We start from the raw sequence: 23,665 nt of genomic DNA, 5'->3' as shown, positions 1-23,665 counted from the left end.
GTTTGGTAGAACTCGTTAATACTCACATCATCATCGGAACTGTGTGCCAGTGATCGTTTACGATTCTCCACCAATGTGGAACTGGACCTTTTTAATGCCGCTGCTTCTCCCTGCAACTCATCGGGATCCAACGATGAGGTGCCACGTTCTGATATCAGCGATGATGTGCCACGCACTGTTGTCAGCACATTGGTGCTCGCATGGGCCGCCGCCTCAGCCGCAGCCACCGATGAAGGTCCATTGATAACTTCAAGCTCTTCCTCGGAACTATGCTGATCGTACTGAAGGTGGGATTTACACATCATCGCAGAAGATTCTGATGAACAAATTGTATCGGTCGGAGAGTTTGCATCTGTGCAGGAACTAAAACCTAAAAAAAATGGCAATAAGAAAGAAGGTTAGGATATATGACTAGCAATGAGACCATATGTGAATAGTCTAAAGATAGAAAGAAATGGTACAGGTAGTCTCAGACCTAAAAGCGGAGAGAGAAAAAAGGAGTTTTTGTGGAACAAGCAAGAGTACCGCCCCTCACGCCCAGTAGATCAAAATGGGCTTTTCCTAACAAGAGTTGTCATAAGTTAGCCCCAGTAGCCTAGTGGTGGCGTGCTCGGATTGCCGCAGCGTAGATGGTGAGTTAGATTCCCACCAGAGGCCCTAGTCTGTCACTACTGTGGTATCACAATGGACTTAAAATTGGCTAAGTGAGTCTGTAAAGGACTGCCAAACTTGTCTAACCCAACTTAGCTTCGTTAGACTTCTAGTGTAGTCTAGAATGGCAAGAGGTCCATTGCCAGAAGTGAATGCAGACATGGGAAAAGGTGTTCAACCGAAATCATATGCCTATTTACTTCCGTTTTGGATTGGATTTCAGGCGTACACTACTCTCAAATAGCTCCATTTGTCCCCGCACGGTATAGCTGTGAGCACCACACAAGCTGGAACATTGTGGTCCGATCTGTGTGTTATTTCTTCTACGAGAAGCTTAGCTGTGAGCTACCGGGCGCGTCCACAGGATGCGAAATGCTTCATACGGAGTAGCTGCAAAGGCAATCACGGACACTCAGCCCATGCACGTTCCATTAAGGAACAGGGGCTAACTTCTCACATATCAATGAGTGCTGTCGGATTTAAGTTTAAGCTCAATGATAAGGAGCCTCTTTTTCTATAACCGAGTCCGAACAGCGTGCCGAAGTGCGACACCTCTTTGGGGAGAAGTTTTAACATGTCTGCCATACCATTTTTTCAAATGCCGTAGTTCCTCACAAATGTCGCCAGCATTAGGAGAAGGCGATAACCACCGCTGAAATTATTTTTCTGTTCTCTCTAGGCCAAGATGGTAGCTTCTGCGCTACGGTGGCCTCCATAGTCGTTTGTGCCTGGAAAAATATCAGCATTCTGCTTTACTCTCAAATACGTTTTGAGTTCCATATTGCCAAGGTCAGGAAATACGTACTGTTTGGTGTGTAATGGGGGTATTGCGGCCCCTAGACTCTTGTTCCCGAATGGTGATATCAGTTTCGAGCTCTACTCGGCAAATATGTCCGGTTTGGGGTAGAAGTTTAGGGAGCGAGGCGGTCACACAGAGACCTACCCATGAAAAAGAAGAGATTCGTGCTCTCCTCTAAAAACCTTTTTTTTAGCCCCACACTCTTGGACCTGACACATGGTCCTGAATGTTGATATCACATTCGAGCTCTACTCCCAAATAACTTTTTTAGCCCCATATTGTGGTACTCGGCAAAATATGTCCCGTTTGAGGGAGAAGTTTAGGATAAGAGGAGGCCACTCAGAGCAATGGCCCTGAAAAAAATCTGATTCGTGCCCTCCTCTAAAAAAAACTTTTTAAAGCCCCACATTGCCTGATTGTTAAATATTTCTAATTTGGGAGTGTTAGCGGGGTGGGGCGGCCCCGTAGATACTTTTCTCCGAAAGTTGGTATCAGATTCGTGCTTTACTCCCAAAGACCTTTCACTTTAGCCCCATATTGCAATAGTCGACAAATATGTTCGGTTTGGGGGAGATGTTTAGGGTGTGGGGCGGCCACTCAGAGACTTGGGCCTATTCATTCATGCTCTCTTCTAAAAAACCTTTTTTTAGCCCAACATTGCCAGATTTTTTAATACGGGCGGCCCCGTAGATACTTTATCCCAAAAGTTGGTAGCAGATTCGTGCTTTACTCCCAAAGACCTTTCACTTTAGCCCCATACGGCGAAAGTCGACAAATATGTTCGGTTTGGGGGAGATGTTTTAGGTGTGGGCGGCCAATCAGAGACTTGGCTCTGAAAGAAATAACAGATTCGTGCTGTACTCTAAAATGCCTTTTATTGGAACCCCATATTACAATCCCATGGCAGCCGGTTGTGCGTACCGGATTGACCCGATGAATTCCTACTACAACAACAACCATAGTTGGTACATAGTCCTATTTTGTGGGTGTTTTGGAGGTGGGGCGGTCCCTTAAACACATGGTCACACATTTGGATATCAGATTCGTTTTCTACTCTAAAATACCTTTCACTTGAGTCCCATATTGTCATGATAGGTCGATATATCCATGTGGCGGGCGCCCCTTTTAGGTTGGGGCGCCCCTTTTAGCCACCCCACCAAATATGACTACCAAATTTTTGTTTTTTGGTTACTATAAGAGTACAAATAGTATTTTACTTAAATCTGGCGTCTCTGAAAATTGGGGTTAGGGGGAGAGTCCGCCGCCCCTTTAGACACCAAAAAATTAAGAAACTTTTTTTCACCAAGGGATCATCCTGCACCATGTGTGAACATTTAAAGTAAATCGGTACAACCTTTTTTGTGTCTATACGGAACACACAGACAAACAAATCGACAAACACAAATTTATTTTTATACCCACTAGGATGGGGATGTACTCATTTTATCACTCCGTTTGCAACACATCGAAATATCCATTTCCGATGCTATAAAATATATATTCGATATCATCGTTAAAATCTAAGACGATCTAGCCATGTCAGTCCGTCTGTTCGTTACAGTCTTTAAAAATAAAGATAATTAGCTGAAATTTTGCACAGATTCTTTTTTTGTCCATAGGCAGGCTAAGTACGAAGATAGGCTTTATTAGATGGGAAGATGGACTGCCGATTTAGAATATTGGGCCCACTAAATCCACTTTTATAATCCGATTTCGTTAGCTTTTCGGACAAGATCGGGCTATATTTGAGTATTGGGCTCTTAACAGGAGAATTTATAATCCGATTTAACTGAAATTTTACACAATGTGTTGTATTAGGTTCCTCGACATTGGAACCGAGTATGATCTAAATCGGGCTATATTAGGATATAGCTGCGATAAGGCCAAACTAAGATTTAAGGGCGCATTTATTATCTGATTCCGCAAAGTGACCTATGAGAGGCTTCTCGACATCCGTGCCCTATATGGTTCCGATCGGTTTATATTTCGATATAGCTGCCATGTATACCGATCTTCCGATTTTAGTCCTTGGGCCCATAAAAGCAGCGCTTATTTTTCGATTTCGCTAAAATTTGACACAATGAGATGTGTTAGGACCTTTGACATCAAATCGACCACCGACTTACCAGCAAACTCTTTCTGGGTTCGCTGATGGATGTGAAAACTAGACGAGGAGCCGACATCGATAGTGACCACGAGCTCTTAGTGGCCATTCTACGCCTACGCCATGCCGTAGTGAAAAGGACTCAAACAAAAAGCACGAAGTTCAACCTCTTAACCCAAAAGACACCGAAACAGCGGGCGAATACAAGGCAACATTAACGGAGAAGCTGGAAAATAACACCCATACATCCCAAAAACCTTGGATAAGCAACCTATAGAGGAAATAAAATACCGGAAACGTTTACGCAACGCTCTGCCACGGGCAAAATAGAGTATAACTAAAACCGCAGCCAGGACTGAATATCGCGCCTCTGCTTCGCTGGTCAAGCGCCTAGTTCGAAGAGATAAGCGAATATATATGCCGGCAGTGCAAGCCGAAAATGCAGCTTATATTGGAAACATGTGTGGTGTTTACGAGTCAATAAAACAAATGAGCGGCAACAATATAAGGCCAAGAGCAATAATAAAAGATGAGGAAGGATCGGAATTAACAATACCCTAACAGCAATTAGAGCACGTACACTGTAACTTAGGTACCGGTTAAGGAAGTTGTGGTTTATTGTTAAGTTACTCTCGAACCCTGGTAGACGGAACGACAGGCCACATTTGGCGACGTAATCGTAACTGATCCGAAGAGGTGCGCTAGGTTGTTCAACCTTCAATTTATTGTGCAACCTGTGTATGACAGGGCTAAGAGGAGAGCCATTCGTCATATCTGTGGTCTACCAGCCGATGGATGGCAATCACAATTTACCGTGGACGAAGATACGTGGCGCCAAGTTACTCAATACGATGGGCCCCGAAGGAATCTCTAGATTGATGCTGAAGAATATGGATCTACCTGGAGTCAAGTATCATTAAACTGTCCTCAACCTGTCTTTGAACATTCTAATAGGACCCGATGTCTGAAAAATGGGCAGAGTGATCCCGCTACTGAAACCGGGAAAGGAGCCACGAAAGGGAAAGTCGTACAGACTCTCTCACCAGTAGCCAAGACGCTTGAGGGAGAACTCCTCCCGAGCCTCATTGGAGAATTTCCATTCGCCGAGCATCAGCATAGATTTCTGAGACTGCATAGAACAACAACTGCTCTGCATGCCATCACCGCACACATTTGCCATGGCTTCAATCAGCCCAGCCCATGTCCACTTGGCACTGGATCTAATGAAGGCATTCGACACGGTCAGCCATGCCAAACTCTTTGAGGACATCGCCAATACGCCCAGCCAGGCCTGAAACGCTGGGTCATGAATTATCTGTGTGGTGGCGAGTCATTTGTGAAATTTAGGGATAAGAAGTCGAAGCATGGTAGAGTGAAACAGGAAGTTCCTCAAGGCGGGGTGATATCTCCGGGTGAAATCGGTCTATAATGTGATATAGCTCCAATATAAACCGATATCCCAATTTGATTTCTTGAGCCCCTGGATGCCGTAATTTTTGTCCGATTTGGCTGAAATTTTGCACATAGTTTTCTGTTATGACTTCCAACAACTGAGCCAAGTAAGGTCCAAATAGGTCTCTAACCTGATATAGCTCCCATATAAAAGTATCTCCCGACTTGACTTCTTAAGTCCCTGGAAACCTTATATTTTGTCCGATTTGGCTGAAATTTTGCACATAAGGTTCTGTTATTACTCTCAACAACGGTTCAAATCGGTCAGGAACATGATATACAATAGCTCCCATATTAACCGATCTCCCGATTTTACTTCTTGAACCCTTACAAGTCCCGATTTTTATACGATTTGTCTGAAATTTTGCATATAGTGTTCTATTATGACTTTCAACAACTGTGCAAAGTATGGTCGAAATCGGTCTATAACCAGATATAGCTCCCATATTTTAGCAGAATCCATGGTGGTGGGTTCCCAAGATTCGGCTCGGCCGAACTTAGCACGTCCTAGACTGAAACCCGCAAGGACAGCGAAGAAGAGGACCCCCGAAAAACACATGGATCCGCTGTACGAAAGGCGAGTTGAAATCAACCCATATATCGTGGAATCAAGTCAAGGCTTTGGCCAATGATTAACCCCCATGGAGAGAGGTTGATGATGTCCTATGTTCACACTGAATAGTTTACTATTGGTCATATTTTATTGTAATATATTTATTATACTCCGATTGAAAATAAAGGACATATGCAGAGACACACCTCACAATCAAATTTTTGGTGAACCGGGCTGTGGTTTAAAGAATAACTTTAACATTTTAATTCTTCAACTTACTAGTTTCCATATCCAACTCTAAGTGATGATGATGTTTAATATCTACATCTAAGATGTCGCCATCCGATTCAGTACCCGAGTCATTTGATTCGCCCTGCAAAGTAGACACAAAAACAACAAAACCAATTAGAATAATTCAAACGAAATGGGTTATTTTTTGCTTGTGGTCAAATAGAAAATGGCATTAAATTAAAGACATTATGGTTTTAAATTACAACCTTTTTCCTAAAAAAATTCTTGGCTGATTTGTAGGAGGATGTATACACAGAGTAGGGCGACGACTCTTGCTGTGATGAAATTGGTTGTTGTTGTTGCTGCTGCTGGTGGTGTTGTTGTGGTTGTTGTTTGTGCTTGACAAATTTTATCATTATTGACCGCCAACAGCGATAATGAATAGCAAAAAAAGAATTTAATTTGTTTTTTTTTTTTTAAAGGGAAGAAGTCCCTTATAAATTTCCTTTGAAAAAATAGGGATATCTATAATTTACACAATTCCAGGAAACGACTTTTGTTGTTGTTTTTTTTTTTGCTTAAGCTTTATTATGCTTCCTTTTTCTGGGCATATTTTTTATATTTTTTATTTCCTCTTCCTCTTTTTTTTGATTAGTACAAGTATTAAATACACACATCACAGAAAAAGTCAGACATTGTTGTCGTCTTCTATGTTAATTTTTTGCATCTCTATTTCGGCATTTTCGGAGCTTAATGATTATGATTAAAACGGAGACGGAGACAAAGATGATAATGTTGATGATGACGGCAATGCAAAGAGAGCCGGGAAGAAGGAATTATGGTCCACCAAAGCCGGGAGTAAATATTGTAGCATTACCACTACCGCCTTAGCCACCGCCAACAGAATACTAGCAGACAGCGTACACAACAAACGAGATGCAATGTTAAACGCCGATAGTAGTAATAACGAAGATACGACGACTATGATACGCGCCGATACACCGATAGTAGTTGTTGTCGTAGTCGTCTAGGACGTTCTTGTTGCTGTTGTTGTTTTGGCTGCTCGTAGTAGTTGTAGGATACACTCGGCTACGTTTTTAAACTTCATTATTGTATGGGCATCATCACTCACGCATGCACGCACTCACTCACTGACTGGCTGGCAGAGAGTGATGATTATTGTGATTATCATTGAGGCCTGTGTCAATATTCCTCTCCCTCTCTCTCTCACACAATCAGCTAAACTACCAAGTGATGACAATGCCCAACATGCGGGTGTTGATTTTGCCTTTTGCTCTCTAGGTGTATGAAAGAAGAGAAAAAACACAAAAATCCAACAGTTAGGCCATGTCTGCTCTCATGTCACAAAACATACTCTCTTTGTCTCTCTATAAAATCTCATATACGCGTACACAGACGTCACGTCTCGCCAAACACACACAGTAAGTTGGGGCAGTGCAGGAGGGCCAACAACAACAGAAAAAAGTCACCAACTATTAAACCGGGGCGGCTTACGAGAATCCAAATACCGACCAAACCATACGACGAATGGAAGATACTACGATGATGGTTTTTGCTATACAGTGTTGTAGGTATTACCAGAAAGTCTGAGAGTCGTTTATATCCCCCTCTCTCATCAACCAAACACATGTAAACACACACACACACACTGTGTAAGGTTGCTGCTGCTGCTGCTGCTACTGATACTGGCAATGCTACGTAGTGCTGTTATTTTTGTTTGTCGCAGACCTCTTCGCCCTCAACCGTTGTTGTCGTCGTCGTTGCGGTTGTTGTTGTTCTCTTCTCCGTGCTGTGTTTTTTTTTTTTTTTGTATGCAGCCTCAGATCACCTTTACCGTAAGATACAGTACTGAATTATCGATTTTCTTTACTTGGCAGTCAAAATTCTACACAAGACACAACACCAAAAAAATAAAAATCAAAAAAATATATCAAATGCCACCAAATTCCTTGATATATAAATAAGCACTGCCAAATTTTCTCAAACACTCACTCACAAACCCTTTAGACAGGCATATATGTTAAGCATTAAAAAGATGGCTTTTTATTAAAGACGATTCGATATCACAAAATCAAATTTCTTTTATAGGGGAAAATTGGTTTTAATTTCTCTCTTTTATACTTTCAACATTCCCTTACACTTTCGTTTTTTATTTTATAAAACATTAGCCTTTATTATATTTCTTAAAATTATTTCCTTTATTGTTTCCTTTTTATAAAAAATCTATTCCTATATCTTTTTGCTTTTTGCTTGCTTCCTCTTCAGAGCTCCGAACTAAAAATACTACAAAACTTCGCCTGTCACCGGCAAACGTTACACACAAACTAAAGCAGCAGCTCTCACTGAAATACTCCATACGAGGAACAACATCTCGTCATTACGTACACACACACACACAGACACTTGCATAAAACGGCAAACATCATAGGAATGGTTTGTTAATAATTATGAATATTATTAAGAAAATTATGTGCTCTCTCACTTTCTCTCTCTCTCTCTCTCAAGTTCTTATAATTGCTATTCGCTTTTTGATGGAAATTCTAAAAATATTTCAAATCAACTTTTTTTTATCAAATTTTGTTCATATTTTGTTCTTTAGATCTATTAATTTTACATTTATATTAAGGACCATAGTTGTATAATTACTTAGTAGATATTCTCATTAGAGCTTAAATGCCGTTATTTATTTCTTTGAGCATATTTCCTATGTGATTTGCAAACTCTCTATGGGTTTTTACTATTTCTCACACTCACCAATTTCCAGACTCTCTTTACAACTTACGCATCTGTCAAAGCGCAGAATCCTTAATAAAAAGCCGCTGCACAGTAGTTTTGGATAGGTATGATGAAGTTGAAACACTTTTAAAAACCTTGGATGATTATTTTGTGCATTTCATCATTCCGTTGTTTCATAACATGCTGAACATGCTTTTACCCAACTGCTAGTGTCCGACGTTGGTGGCGAAGAGGATACCGCAGAACTAATCCCTGATGATGGTATAGAATGTTTACCTCCTAGTCAGAATGAGGTCCAAGTAGCAGTGACCCGACTAAAGAACGACAAGGCAGCAGGAGCCGACGGGTTACCCGCTGAACTATTTAAGACCGGAGGCGATACGCTGATAAGGCGTATGCATCAGCTTCAGCAATCTGGCTAGAAGAACACAACCCGATGATTGGAACCTCAGCATATTATGTCCCGTACACAAGAAAGGAGAGGGAGGAATAAGTCTCCTCTCCATCGCATACAATATACTCTCGAGCGTACTGTGTGAAAGATTAAAACCTTAAGTCAATGAGATAATTGGGTCCTATCAATGCGGCTTTAAACTTGGTAAATCCACCCTGGACCAGATATTCACACTGCGCTAAATCCTGGAAAAGACCCGAGAAGGACAAATTAACACCTACCATCTCTTTGTTGACTACAAAGCCGCCTTCAAAACTCCTTTACGTTCAAAGGTATTTCAAGCCATGTCTGAGTTTGGTATCCCTGCAAAATTAATAAGACTTTGCAGGATGACACTTGCTGATACGCGTTCCTCAGTGAGAATAGGAAAGAATCTCTCCGAACCATTTAATACCAAATGAGGTTTCAGACAAGGAGACAGTCTATCGTGTGATCTCTTTAATATCCTGCTGGAGAAGATTATACGAGATGCATATGTGAATAGATATGGCACACTAATCATAAGAGAACACAGAGAGAGCCGTTACCGAAACTAATGACACCAGTTTTGAGATTAAACGAAGAATAATACTGGCAAATAGATGCTACTTTGGACTAAGTAAGAAGTTTAGAAACAAAGCCACCTCTCGACAGACGAAGACTACACTTTACAAGACACTGATACTACCCATATTGTTATATGGTTCTGAAGCATGGGTACTTGTGAAAGCAGATGAGGCAGTGCTTGGAGTATTTGAGAGAAGGATTCTTCGTAAAATATATGGACCAGTTTGCCTTAATGGAGAATATAGGCGACGTATGAACCACGAGGTATATGAGCGGTATGACGACGATAACTTAGTAACATGCATCAAAATACAACGTCTGTATTGGCTAGGTCATGTTGTCTGCTCCAGCAACCTGACCATGTCCAGAGATTATACACGAATAAAGGAATCAGGAGGAAAGGAGAAACAGAGCGGGGGTGAATCGCCCTTCTACACGCAAGCACGTATGTGCCTTCGCCGGAGCTTATGGTAACCCACTTTGAAACCATCCCGTCCCGTCAAAAAATCTCAGGAGATTTTCCACAGGTACGTTCGTAAAGTCACCCAGATCTCAGAAGAACCACCACCACAGAAAGGAAAGTCTGCATCCCTGTGGAACTGAACATGAACATAGCAAGTGCTCGATATTCTACTCCTCATCCAAATCTTGCAGACGTCATAATGCGGAATTCCCATGCGGCATATGCCGTTCGGACTTCGGCATAAAAAAGGAGGCCCCGTACTATTAGGCTGGCTTAAACTTTAATCGGACTGGACTCATTGATATGAGAGAAATATCCCCTGTTCCTTAATGGAATGTCCATGGGAAATTAAGTATAAATGCCTTAATAGAATTTCTCTTGCGACTACTGCAATGGCACAGATCTCTGCCCGAAAAACCATACATTCGTCCGGCAGTCATACCGATATTGAGTGCCTCGGATTAGACCCCCAATCCACACCTTGACTCCATCTTGGAGCCATCAGTGAAGATCGAGGTCTCAATCTTCTTAGACACAGCATTCGCCCTCCATTCATCACTCCCAGAAAAATGAATACCGAATGCCCCCATCTCAGTCGGTACCCGTAGTCGGAGATGCTCCACAGTCTACCCTGCGCATTCATAAAATCCAGAATGGAACTGTGGTCGTAACTATCCTCCTGCAGCATTCCGAGCTCCTCAGCCTAAGCGCGACCTTGGCGTAACAGTTCCGGCCCCAATTGGCTGTATATCCAGCATCGCTTCCAGACCTGCCTACAGTTACGATCTCAGTGCCCCTATGACCCCTAGGCAGGCCACTCTCTGGACCTTCTCCTATTCCCTCGTACGAGTCCTCTTTTCCACGACCCTTCACCATACCAGTACTCCATAGGTCGTTACTGGTCTCACAATGGCCATATACATCTAACAAATCATCTTGGGGGTTACCTCCACTTCCTGTCGAACATCCTCATGCAGGAGTTAAAAGCGCACAATGCTTTATGGCCTCTTTGCTTGGTATTCCTCACGCAGAACAGCTTCGAATCGAAGACTATGCCAAGGTACTTCGCCTCTTTCGACAGCTGCGGGAGTCTGAATTTTGGTATTTACGAGTGAAGATTAACAGCTCCGTCTGGCAACCTTGGCCAGACGAAGCTGGGCTTCGACGATTATATTGGCTTATAATGTCAAATGCAATGGCTTTATGATAAATACATAACAAATTTCCTCCTGTCCTCATCTATTTTATAATTTTAAGTATTGCTATGAAGGTAAAAAAATGTTTTAGTACTAAAAGTATAGCAATACAAAAAATATTCTAGCAGCAACCATTTCCAAATAAAGTACATTTTTATATTTTTTTCCAAATAATTATTCACGGAATTCCTACTGTACCCTTCTACTAAGTTCCTTCATTTTAAGGATGTATGAAAAAGTTTACTTTGTCATACCATATCTCAAACAATCCACAATTATATTGCTTTACCATACATTTTTATACCCTCCACCATAGGATGGGGGTATGCTAATTTCGTCATTCTGTTTGTAACTACTCGAAATATTCGTCTGAGACCCCATAAAGTATATATATTCTTGATCGTCGTGACATTTTATGTCGATCTATACCCGTCCGTCTGTTGAAATTTTGCACAAATACTTCTTATTAGTGTAGGTCGGATGGGATTGTAAATGGGCCATATCGGACCATGTTTTGATATAGCTGCCATATAAACCGATCTTGGGTCTTGACTTCTCGAGCCTCTAGAGTGCGCAATTCTTATCCGATTGCAATGAAATTTTGCACGACGTGTTTTGTTATGATATCCAACAACTGTGCCAAGTATGGTTCAAATCGGTTTATGTTTTGATATAGCTGTCATATAAACCGATCTAGGGTCGTGACTTCTTGAGCCTCTAGAGGGCGCAATTCATATCCAATTTGAATGAATTTTTGCACGAAGTATTTTGTTATGATATTCAACAACTGTGCCATGCCGGGAAAAGAACTCGACAAATGTGATCCATGGTGGAGGGTAAATAACATTCGGCCCGGCCGAACTTAGCACGCTTTTACTTGTTTATATTATACAAGTTAACTAGCTGTCCTCATAAAATTAATTGATTTATATTGGGATTTAGTAAAGTAGAAGCATCGATAACAATGGTTCGGAAGCGATTAAACGACCCTTACGAACCACTGTTTTTGTTTCTCCTTTGATTGAGAAATACCATTTGGAGAATGAGCGCCAAAACATAAAATTTGCTCGTTTGCTTCCGCTACACCTCATACATATGGACAAACGCCATGAACCAAACATAACTCAGCAACAACACGAACAAGAATGAGTTTGTTGGCAAAACATTATTATCATCGTCATCATCATCATCATCATTGGCCAAGGGATGACATTTTCACCAAGTTCGTTTGTTCGTTCGTTCATTTTGGGATACTCAATGAATGGTTGGTTGACTGGTGGCTGGACGGATGCATGAAAATGGAATGGAATGAAATGAAATAGGATGGATAATGGTATTGTATGGCGGCTGTGGTGTTTCATGTTGACTGGAAATGGCGGTGGTAGAGGTGGCAGTGTTGCTGCTACTGCTACTGCTCCTGTTGTATCGTATAGTATAGCTAGTTTGCCTTGAATGAGTTTTCAATCGCAAATGCAAGGTTAAGAACATATCATTATTACTATTCTTAATGATGACGACCTTCATCGTGAAGCCAAAAAATTGTTGTGTTGTGCAAAAACTGTCAAAATTTTCTTCAAGGCATACGTTGAATTCACTAATTAGACAGTTCATGGGGTTTCGGGGCTATAGTTGAGGGGGGGAAGATGTAAATTAGGAAATTCAAAATTTAGATTTTATTAAAATTCGAGCCGAAGAAAGACATAGCTGACATCGTTTTGAAATTTAATAATTAAGGCTAGGTTGTGTTGAATTGAAGGGTAACGACTTTGTATAGCCCTTAAAGCTCGCTTTGATAACTTGTGTTTTCATTTCTTTGTCATGTTTTCGTAAGTCAAATTCAATCTTAAAGAACACCTTTGGCCGATAGATTATAAATATTTATAATATATCGGTCGGTTCTTCATTCCTTTGAATAGAACAGCAGATTCGTCCTATTCTTTACGTTCTCTCCATCTAAGTGGCAAAATAGAGCTTTCTTTCTCTAGGAAAAAAACGGCTATTTTTTCGGAAGGATACTTAAACATTTAGGAAATAACCCTCTTTCAGAAGACCCACACTGGAGTCAAGTCGGTCCTTTTTTACTTCTCTCTATATTCTCCCTGTCCTTGAAACAAATCAGGGATTCGTCTTTGTATACCCACTACCACAGGATGGGGGTATACCAATCTAGCCATTCCGTTTGTAACACCTCAAAATATTAATCTAGGACCCCATAAAGTACATATATTCTTGATCGATTCGACATTCTGAGTCGATCTAGCTATATCCGTCTGGCGAAATTACGACAGCGGTCGAACGCGTAAAGCTAGCCGCTTCAAATTTTGCACAGATACTTAAAATTGATGTAGGTCATGGGGATTGCTAAATGGGCTATACCGGTTCAGATTTGGATATAGCTTCCATTTAAACCGATCTCCCGATTTGATTTCTTGAGCCCTTACAAGCCGCAATTTTTGTCCGATTTGGCTGAAATTTTGCACATAAACCGACCTCCCGATTTGACTTCTTTGAGCCCTTACAAGCCGCGGTTTTTATTCGATTTGGCTAACATTTTGCATATAGTGTTCTGTTATGACTTTCAACAACTGTGCCAAATAAGGTCCAAATCGGTCTATAACCAGATATAGCTCCCATATTTTTGCAGAATCCATGGTGGTGGGTTACCAAGATTCGGTCCGGCCGAACTTAGCACGCCCAAGTCCTAATCTGTAGTCTATCTAGTCCACGTAGCTAAGTGCGTTTAAGTTAATTTGGATGGCAACAAACATTGTCTTGTTATACAACCGAGAGCCTTTGGTCCATTGTGAGAAAGACCAGTGGCTCTAGCGACTTTGATGATATAACCGAAACATGCATAGAGTCCTTTTCGCTAGTCTGCATAAATTGCCGAGACACTTTTCCTTGATAAGCATAACAGATAGATAAATCCAAAATCCATCGATAATTTTTTTTTTAAATTTTTGAAAGGGTTAAAAATTAAGGACATATTTTCGATCAAAGTCATCTTTAAGTATTTGAGTACATTCAAATCTTTACAAAATTTCGATTTGATTTCGATACATTCAACAATACTGGTTATGCTTTACCAATTTGAGATGAAATTTCGTTGTTTATGAATTGTGAGAAATTCGTGTAAATTTACCATGAACATTCCACTAAGGAACAGGGGATAATTCTCTCATATCAATAAGTGAAGTCCGATTAAAAGTTAAGCCCAATGATAAAGGGCTTCCTTTTTTATGCCGAAACCGAACGTCATGCCGCATAGACACAACTTGTTAGAGAAGTTTTAACATGGCAGGATATCTCACAAATTTAGCCAACATTAGTAAGGGGTTAACCACCGCTGAAAATTTTCTCATGTACACGCCGGGATTTGAAACCAGGTGTTCGGCGTCATACGCAGACATGCTAACCTCAGTGCTACGGTGGCCTCCAAGTATTGTACTTTAGCTTAAAATATACATACAACTTTGAATTTTTTTTATCAAATAACCATATATTTTTATCGATTTATTTATATATATCAAAGTTTATCGATTTGAAAAAAAATCGCTATTTTTTCAAAATCAAAAGTGTGATTTGATTTCATCATCAAATTTTCATTCATCAAATTATTAATCAATTATGGATTAACATGTTAATCACTTATCGATTATATGTTAAACAATTATCGATTAATTTCCGATATTTTTTATCGATTTAAAAAAATCGATTTTTTCTCAATCGGACAGAAAATTAAGTTTATTTTAAAAAATTCAAGGAAAGGCTACGTTTCATAAATATTCATAAGCGATTTTGAACTCCGATCAATATAGACGAAAATCGATTTTGCATTAATATGGAAATCGATTTTTATCGATTTTATATTGAAAAAATGATTTTAACTTAAAAAAATTAAGAAAATGTGGGATTTATAAATAATTGATATTGAATTTTGATACATTTTTAGCGAATTATCGATTTTATATCAATTTCAAAAAATCTTTTTTTTATCGATTTTCTTCAATACTTTGTATTTTTTATTGAGTTTCTTCAATGCTTTGTATTTAAAAATTAAGAAAAAATTGGTATATATATTCATCAACACCTTCTTTTGGTCTACTATTTAAGAACAAATCAAATCTAGTCATTGGTCGATAAAACTTCAACTTTTTTTATCAATTACAAAAAAATCGATTTTTTTTTCAATTTTCTTCCAAATATTGTATTCCTAAAAAATATCAAAAAAATGGTTGGATGTAATAAATATTCATCAACCCGTTGGAATTTCGATCTATTATCGATATGTGTACATTTTTGTGGCTATTTTGCGAATTATCGATAAAACTAATATTATTTTAAATTTTTAATTGATTTTCTTCAATTAAACTTTAGAAAACTCAATGCTTTATAACATATTCATTAACACCTTCGAATTTGGATGTAATAAAGACAAAATTAAAGTATTTTATAAATTTGGAAAAATCGATTATTTCATAAAAATGTTTCCTTAAAAAGAATAGGTTTGATGTTACCTATAATAAATATTCGTCAACCTATGAAATTTTGTTCGATCATCGATTCAATGTAATTGTTTTGTATGAAATTGCGATAAACTGATTTTTATCGATTTTTACCAAAATATGATATAAATAATATTTATATAATATTACTAATTAATAATACTTTGCTTTAAAAAAAATTAAGGAATGTTTGTTTTGATAATTAATCATCATCAGCGATTTTTTTTTTGATTATCGACTAAATTTTGTATTTTTCTTATCCATTTTGAAAAAACGATTTATTATCGATTTTTTTTTTAAATAAAGAAATGGTTTGATTTGATACATCTTTCATCAACTCATTCGAATTTTGATACATTATCGATATCGACAAATGTTCATAGCTATTTTGTATTTTGAACAAGTATCGAATAACTAATAGAGCTGGCAAAATATCGATGGCGCTATCGATACTATCGATATTATAGATATTTAATTTTTTTTGACTGAATATCGATTTATATTTTTCCGATGGATACTATCGCAAAAGTTAAATTTTCTGCAAAATTTAACAAAAAATAATCAATCTGACACTGAATGTATCCTTTAAGATGCATTGCGCTTATAGAGCGCTCAATTCTCATCCGATTAGGCCAATATTTTGTACAATGATTACCCTCATGACTGCCAGCTGACTTTATTAACCTTGGTTTTATATAAATCGATCTCCAGATTTTTTATTCTCATTTTCGTTTGAAATATTGGTGATGGGAAATTAACGATAGTATCGATATTTATTATTAAAACTATCCAAAATATCGAATGTTGCGATTATCGATAGTTTGCCAGTTCTATAAACAAACCATATATGTTTATACCCTCCACCTTAGTATGGAGGTATACTAATTTCGTCATACTGTTTGTACCACCTCGAAATATGCGTCTAAGACCCCATACACATTCTTGATCGTCACGACATTTTAAATCGATCTACCCATGTCCTTCCGTCCGTCCGTCTGTCTTTCGAAAGCACGCTAACTTTCGAAAGAAATTTTGCACAAATACTCTTATTAGAGTAGATTGGTTGGGATTGTAAATGGGCCATATCGTTCTAATTATGATATAGCTAAATAAACCGATCTCCCGATAAGATTTCTTGTGTTTCTAGAGGGCGCAATTCTTAACCGATTTGGCAGAAATTTCACAAATATACTTTTGGTATGACTTCCAACAACTGTGCCAAGTATGGCCTTTTATTGAGTCCTAGACGCTGAAATTCTTGTCCAATTTGGCTGAAATTTTGAATATGAAAATAAGCGTCTTTCGAATTTTTTTTAAGAAAATTTTGATTTATCGAATTTTTCGATAAATTTAATTTTCATTCAAATATTAAATTTCAATATTTAGAGAAATCAAATTTCCGATTTTTTTTTTGGTTTGAAAAAAATCAATTTTTTTTAGTCCTTTCCAGACTCAATCATTTTGATTCCTTTGAAAAATCAGTTTTTCGATTTTTTTAAGTCGATGAAATATCAATTTTTAATATATTAAAAAAATTATTTTTTTTTTCAAACACCCAAATTTATCCAAAAAAATAAAGGAATGGGTTTGTTTTTTAAATATTCGTCAACCCTTTCGAATTTGGACCAACAATCGATATCGATAAATTGTCATTAGCAATTTTGAACAATTAACGGCATAAAACAAATTTTCATTTAAAAAACATTTTTATCGATTTTCTTCAAAAAAAATTACTTCAACCTAATATGTTGAGGAAAGTTTTTATTTGATAAATTTTCGAATTTTGGTGAATTACCAATTATATATATTTCTGTTTATAATTTGGAGAAATTGATTTTGTCTTAAATATATATATATTTTTTCTTAATTCAATAAAAGATTTAGTTTAATTTTAGAGAAATGTATCAGCGGCATTGAATTAAGACAAATTATCGATGAAATACCGCATTTTATCAATTATTGGATTATTTAGCAATGTTACTTTTTTGGTTTTTTGTGTTATAAATTTCGATAAAAAGTCGATTTCAAAAAATTTTTTATAGGTATTTATTTATCAATGTATTGGATATATGAACAATTATTGAGAAATTTCTTAAAAAAAATATATATATTTGAAATTTATAAAGAGATTTTTTTTGGTAAACGTTGGTCGAGCTCATTTTATTGATATCCATCAAAGCCTTTCGATTAGTTATCGATAAATTGCTAATTTCTTTAATTTTTTTCGAAAATTCAGGAATTTAAATATTTTTATAGACGTCTTCGAATTTAGACCAATTATCGACAAAATTTCAACTTTTCGGAAAAATAGGTAAAAATAAAAAAATCTACTTTTTTAAAACAAAACATTTTTGATTTTTTTTTTTCTCAAAAATGGTTTATCCACCTTCTCAAAAAAACATCGAAGTTCGATTTTCTAAAAAAAAATCATTAATCGGTTTTCCTCCTTATTTTTATTTTTATTTTTATTCAAAAATTAAATTTCAATATTTAAAAAAAAATCAAATTTCCGATTTTCTAAAAAAACTTTAGTTTAGCTTAAAAAATCAATTTTTCGATTTTATTTAGGAATCTATTTTTTTTTTTGTTTTCAAAAAATCCCTTTCCAATTTTTTCTTTTTGAAAATTCTTCATAAAAATCTATTTTCAGCTTTTTTAATTTGAATTGCAATTTGATTGTTGGCGATTCGATTCTTTCCTTCATATGTGAAAAAACGATTCTTTCTTATCGATTATTTTGTTTTGTCCATATTCTTTAGGCTTTCTTCTCTTTTTTACTAATTTTCTAATAGGTTTTAATTTAACTTTACAGTTGTCCGAGTATAATCTTTATTTACTATTGAACAAAATCTTTACGATTCTTTATCACAGTGTTATCGGTTATCAGTGCTGTTATAAACACAAATCGATAACACCGCACTTTTAATACTCCATGCTCTTCATTTTAACAAGATGTTGTGGACACACGTAAATGCTTACAACTCAAACACGTACGGCGGTCCGTATGTACGTACACCTTGAAAAACAATCAAAATATATGGGGGTTATGGGGGTAATGCTCTTGCTCAAAACTACATACGTCACACGAAGGCAGGCATTGCTATTCCCTCCAAACATTTTCTATCGTGCGAGTCACTAAATCTGCACTCAAGGAAGTTGAAAACAATCTCAGGCGATATCATTTTTTACTCTAATTAGTGTCTCGGTACGGGAGAAAACGTTCCACTTGGCGATATATACCCATGAGTGACTAAATAGGGACTAAAAAAAGTGTAAAATTCGATTATCAACGTCATTTATAAAAATAAATTTTTATTTGCCAAATGTTTTTTTTTACCTTTTAGAGTGAGGCTAATTTTTATTTCTCTTTCTAATTTACTTCTTTTTCAAATCAAGATTAATAATCGAAGATTTTCTTTGCAATGATTTTCCCTGACTGGGATTTGAACAGCCAACCTTACGATTGTGGGGCGTATGCTATCCCTCTGTGCTACCGGCCTTTCTTCATTACAGAAGGCTAAGTTAACATACATTCTCTTGTTTGGGGTATTTTGAGTTAGCGTCCAAAACAACAACAAAAAATCAATTTTTAAATTTGTAGCAATAGCAGTTGATTATGAGAAACTAATTAGCGAAACATGAATGATAGAATTCCGACAGTAATGTATTTTGTTGTTGTAAATCTTGAAATCTCTACAAACTATCATACAAAAGCACCTAAAAAGTGACTATTCTGGGAGGGAGTGAGAAAGTCACTTCCAAATGTTTGGAGGGTTATTGCCAATGTGAGCGTAAGCAATCATAGCTCTTAACTCTTTTGATAAACTGGACTCACTCTGCTCACTTCTGGATGATGATGATGATAATGGTGGCCGAGTACAAGTGTGCGAATGAGCAATGGACCTGCGCATTAGCATTTACGTTAAATACAATGGAAACAAGGATACGAACATAAAAACGTTTGTTTGCAAAAACACACCAACCTCAACAACAGCTACAGCAGCTGTAGCAACAGCAGCAAAGCGACAGCGGCGGCAGCGGCTGTGTAATGCAAGCAAACAAGCGTGGGTGTGCAATTTTTTGAACAGACAAACACACACATACACACACAACTCAAAGAGAGTTGTTATTTTCATGTGGGGGCGATAAATACGAAGAATGCACGAGCCCAACAAAGCAGACAAATACGACGACAAGGACAACAGCAACAACAACAACTAGCCAGCAATGGGGGGCAGGTTTCACCCACAACAGCAACAATATGAAAACGAAGGATAAATTGGTTGGATAGATTTCCCTTTAGCAAATTTTGTTTGTGTGGTGTTGTTGCGGCGTTTATAGTGACGACGACCGCGACGTGTGTGTGTGTGTGTAGATGCATACACATGTGTATGTATCCATCACATTGCCAAATGTCCTGTGTTTCCATGTTTGTAAGTTTGTGCTCATAGTAAATATTTAAAGGTATTATGTCGCGTGTTGTTGTAGCGTAAATAAAGTTAAACGATGATACAAGGAAATTTTCGCAACAAAAAAAGCAAGAAAAAAACAATACAAACCAGAAATGAAAGCTACTACGAAAATATTGGATACTCAAAAGTTTTGTTCTGTAGACAATTTTTTTTTTTTTGATGGCAGAGATTGTGGTTTGAGACGCGTTAGAGGGCAAAGATTAAGTGAGTGTGTAAGCCAAGTTAAGCTTACATGTTTCGGATTTTCTTTTGCAATAATCAGTGTTGCCAATGTTCTTATCAAAAAAGTTGGAGTTTTAGAAAAGGATGAAACGAATGAAGTGAAATAAAAAATAATAAGGAAAATAAAAGTAAATAGAGCAAATAAAAACCAAATACAATAAGATAAAATAGTATAAGTAAAAAAATTTAATAAAATAAAACAAAATAAAATAAAATAAAATAAAATAAAATAAAATAAAATAAAATAAAATAAAATAAAATAAAATAAAATAAAATAAAATAAAATAAAATAAAATGAAATAAAATAAAATAAAATAAAATAAAATAAAATAAAATAAATTAAATTAAAATAAAAAAAAAATATAAAATAAAAAAATAAAATAAAATACATGGCAACCCTGTAAACAGATATACGGATCCCTACCTGCTTCCTTATAGGCCGCTTTTCTACGCATCAAACAACAAAGGGATGAAAAAGGGATCCAAAAACAAATAAAAGCGTCCTAAGTTCAGCCGGGTCGAATCGTTTGTACCCTCCACCATGGATTGCATTTGCCAAGTTCTTTGAATGACTTTTCAATACACATATGAGTTGCATGAAGTTATTGACCGATATGGACCGTATTTGTCACGGCTGTTAAAAGTCATAGAAAATTATCAACTCTAAATTTTCAGGCAATTAAGTATAAATTGCGCCCTCCAGTGGCTTAGTGTCAAATTGGGAGATCGATTTATATGGCAGTAATATCAGGTTATCAACCGATTTAGACCATACTTGGCACAGTTGTGGGAAGTCATACCAAAACGACATGTGCAAAATTTCAACCAAATTGGATATGAAAAGCGTCCTCCAGAAGCTCAAGTAGTCTAATCGGTAGATAGGTTTATATGGCAGCTATATCAGGTCATGGACTGATTTAGACCATACTTAGAACAGTTGTTGGAAGTCATTCCTCAACCATATGTGCTAAATTTCATTCAAATCGGATGAGAATTGCGCTCACTAAAAGCTCAAGAAGTCAAGACCCAATATCGGTTCATATAGCAGCTATATCAGGTCATGGACTGATTTAGACCATACTTGGCACAGTGGTTGGAAATCATTCCTCAACGATATGTGCAAAATTTCAGCCAAATCGGATGAGAATTGCGCTCACTAGAGGCTAAAGAAGTCAAGGCCAAAGATCGTTTTATATGGCAGCTATATCAGGTTATAATCCGATTTGAACCATACTTAGCACAGTTATTGGAAGTGATAATAAAACACCACGTGCAAAATTTCAGCCAAATCAGATACGAATTTTGCCCTCTAGAGGCACAAGAAGTCAAGACCCAAGATCGGTTTATATGGCAGCTATATAAAAATATAAACTGATTTGGCCCATTTACAATCCCAACCGACCTACTCTAAGTAATTGTATAAAATTTTAAGCGACTAGCTTAACTCGTTCGTGTTTACGACAGACAGACGGACGGAGGGACGAACGGACAGACGGACGGACGAACATGCCTAGATTGACTTAAAATGTCATGACGATCCAAATATATATATACTTTATTTAGGACTCCATAAAGTACGCATACTTTGAGGCGTTACAAACAGAATGACGAAATTAGTATACCCCCATCCTATGGTGGAGGGTATCAAAAAAAAGGAAATTTATAAGGATTACAAATGGGCCTATCCCAAATGCAAACTGTATCCTGTTATAAAAATAGACAAAATCTATATGCTGCTACCGAAATCCCTTTGGTTTCTTTGGGTATTTTTTCTTTTAAAGGATTTATGGCTGTTTGTACAACTGTCACTTCATCTCACATCTCAACCAATTGTCATGAAAACGAGTTTTTTTTTCCTTTTCTGCAGCATATGTGCGTGTGTGAGAGTTTTTTCTCATTCACATTTCAAGTGTCTGCGTATGTTTAAGTGTAGCTGCCGGAGTGTGATATGCTCGTAAGGTGATGAAAGTGATGTACAGGGGTTTGCAAAAAGTTTTGAGATAAAATGATGTGTCATGTAAGAGGACTTTAATTAATCTGGCTAAAATGAAGAGACTTAAATGGGCAGATGTGTTTAAAAAAAAGTAATATTTAAACAAGTAAAAGCGTGCTCCACCATAGATCGCATTTGTCGAGTTCTTTTCCCGGCATCTCTTCTTGGGCAAAAAAAGGAGCCCTTTGAGGGCTCGAATTGGTTAAATTGGGAAATCGATTTATATGTGAGTTGTTTCAGGCTATAGACCGATTCAGACCATAATATGGTTGACGGTCATGAGAGGATCCGTCGTACAAAATTTCAGGCAAATCGGATAATAATTGCGACCTCTAGAGGCTTAAGAAGTCAAGATCACAGATCGGTTTATATGGCAGCTAAATCAGGATATGAACCGATTTGAACCCTATTTGGCACAGTTGTTGAAAGTCATAATAAAATACGTCATGCAAAATTTCAGCCAAATCGGATAGGAATTGCGTCCTCTAGAAGCTCAAGAAGTCAAGTCCCCAGATCGATTTATATGGCAGCTATATCAGGGGGGTGAGGTAGTCCACCAGACACTTAGCCCTGAAAAAAATATAACCATCGTGCTCTACTTTCAAATACTATTGGGTTGCCCAAAAAGTAAATGCGGATTTTTCATATAGTCGGCGTTGATAAATTTTTTCACAGCTTGTGACTCTGTAATTGCATTCTTTCTTCTGTCAGTTATCAGCGGTTACTTTTAGCTTGCTTTAGAAAAAAGTGTAAAAAAAGTATATTTGATTAAAGTTCTTTCTAAGTTTTATTAAAAATGCATTTACTTCCTTTAAAAAAATCCGCATTTACTTTTTGGGCAATCCAATATTTATTTAAACCCCATATTGACATTGGTTTAAGGATATCAGATTCGTATTCTCTTCTCAAATACCTTCATTTGAGCCCCATTTTTGGATGGTCAGTAAATAATTACTGTTTGTGGGGTATTTTGGGGAAGGTGTAGACCCCCAGCAAATTGGTCCCGAAAGTGGGTATTAATTTCGTGCTCTACTTCCCAATACCATTCATTTGACATGGTTGGTCAATATGTCCGATTTTGGGGAGTGGGATGATCCACAAAACATTTGGCCATGAAAATGTATCAACATCGTGCTCTATTCTCATATATCTACAATATATATCTTTTATATGTACCCTACATTTCCATTGGCCTGAAAATTGCGTATCAAATTTGTTTTCTTATCTCAAATACCTTTCATTTAAACCCCTTATTGGAAAAGTCAGC

The 23,665-nt window shown here is 37.2% G+C and overlaps 1 protein-coding gene across 2 annotated transcripts in view; it reads right to left on the bottom strand.

The window, feature by feature from the left end:
* LOC106087836 (uncharacterized) overlaps window positions 1–23,665 on the bottom strand; it is a 71,913-nt gene that overhangs the window by 21,568 nt on the left and 26,680 nt on the right. The window contains exons 1-3 of one of the 2 annotated variants that reach the window (XM_013253015.2): window positions 6,057–7,941; window positions 5,839–5,932; window positions 27–370 (exon numbers count right to left, since the gene is read on the bottom strand). In XM_013253015.2, the coding sequence (XP_013108469.2) occupies window positions 27–370; window positions 5,839–5,932; window positions 6,057–6,206 (588 nt within the window). In that variant the 5' untranslated portion in view covers window positions 6,207–7,941. Of the gene's footprint in view, window positions 1–26; window positions 371–5,838; window positions 5,933–6,056; window positions 7,942–23,665 lie in introns of those variants that run through there. The other variant, XM_059364288.1, reaches the window with a different exon arrangement.

Source organism: Stomoxys calcitrans, chromosome 3 (genome assembly GCF_963082655.1).
Source record: "Stomoxys calcitrans chromosome 3, idStoCalc2.1, whole genome shotgun sequence".
In the NCBI taxonomy this organism is placed as follows: domain Eukaryota; kingdom Metazoa; phylum Arthropoda; class Insecta; order Diptera; family Muscidae; genus Stomoxys; species Stomoxys calcitrans.
The sequence above is the reverse complement of the archived record's forward strand: the minus strand, read 5'-3'. Positions and strand labels throughout refer to the sequence as shown.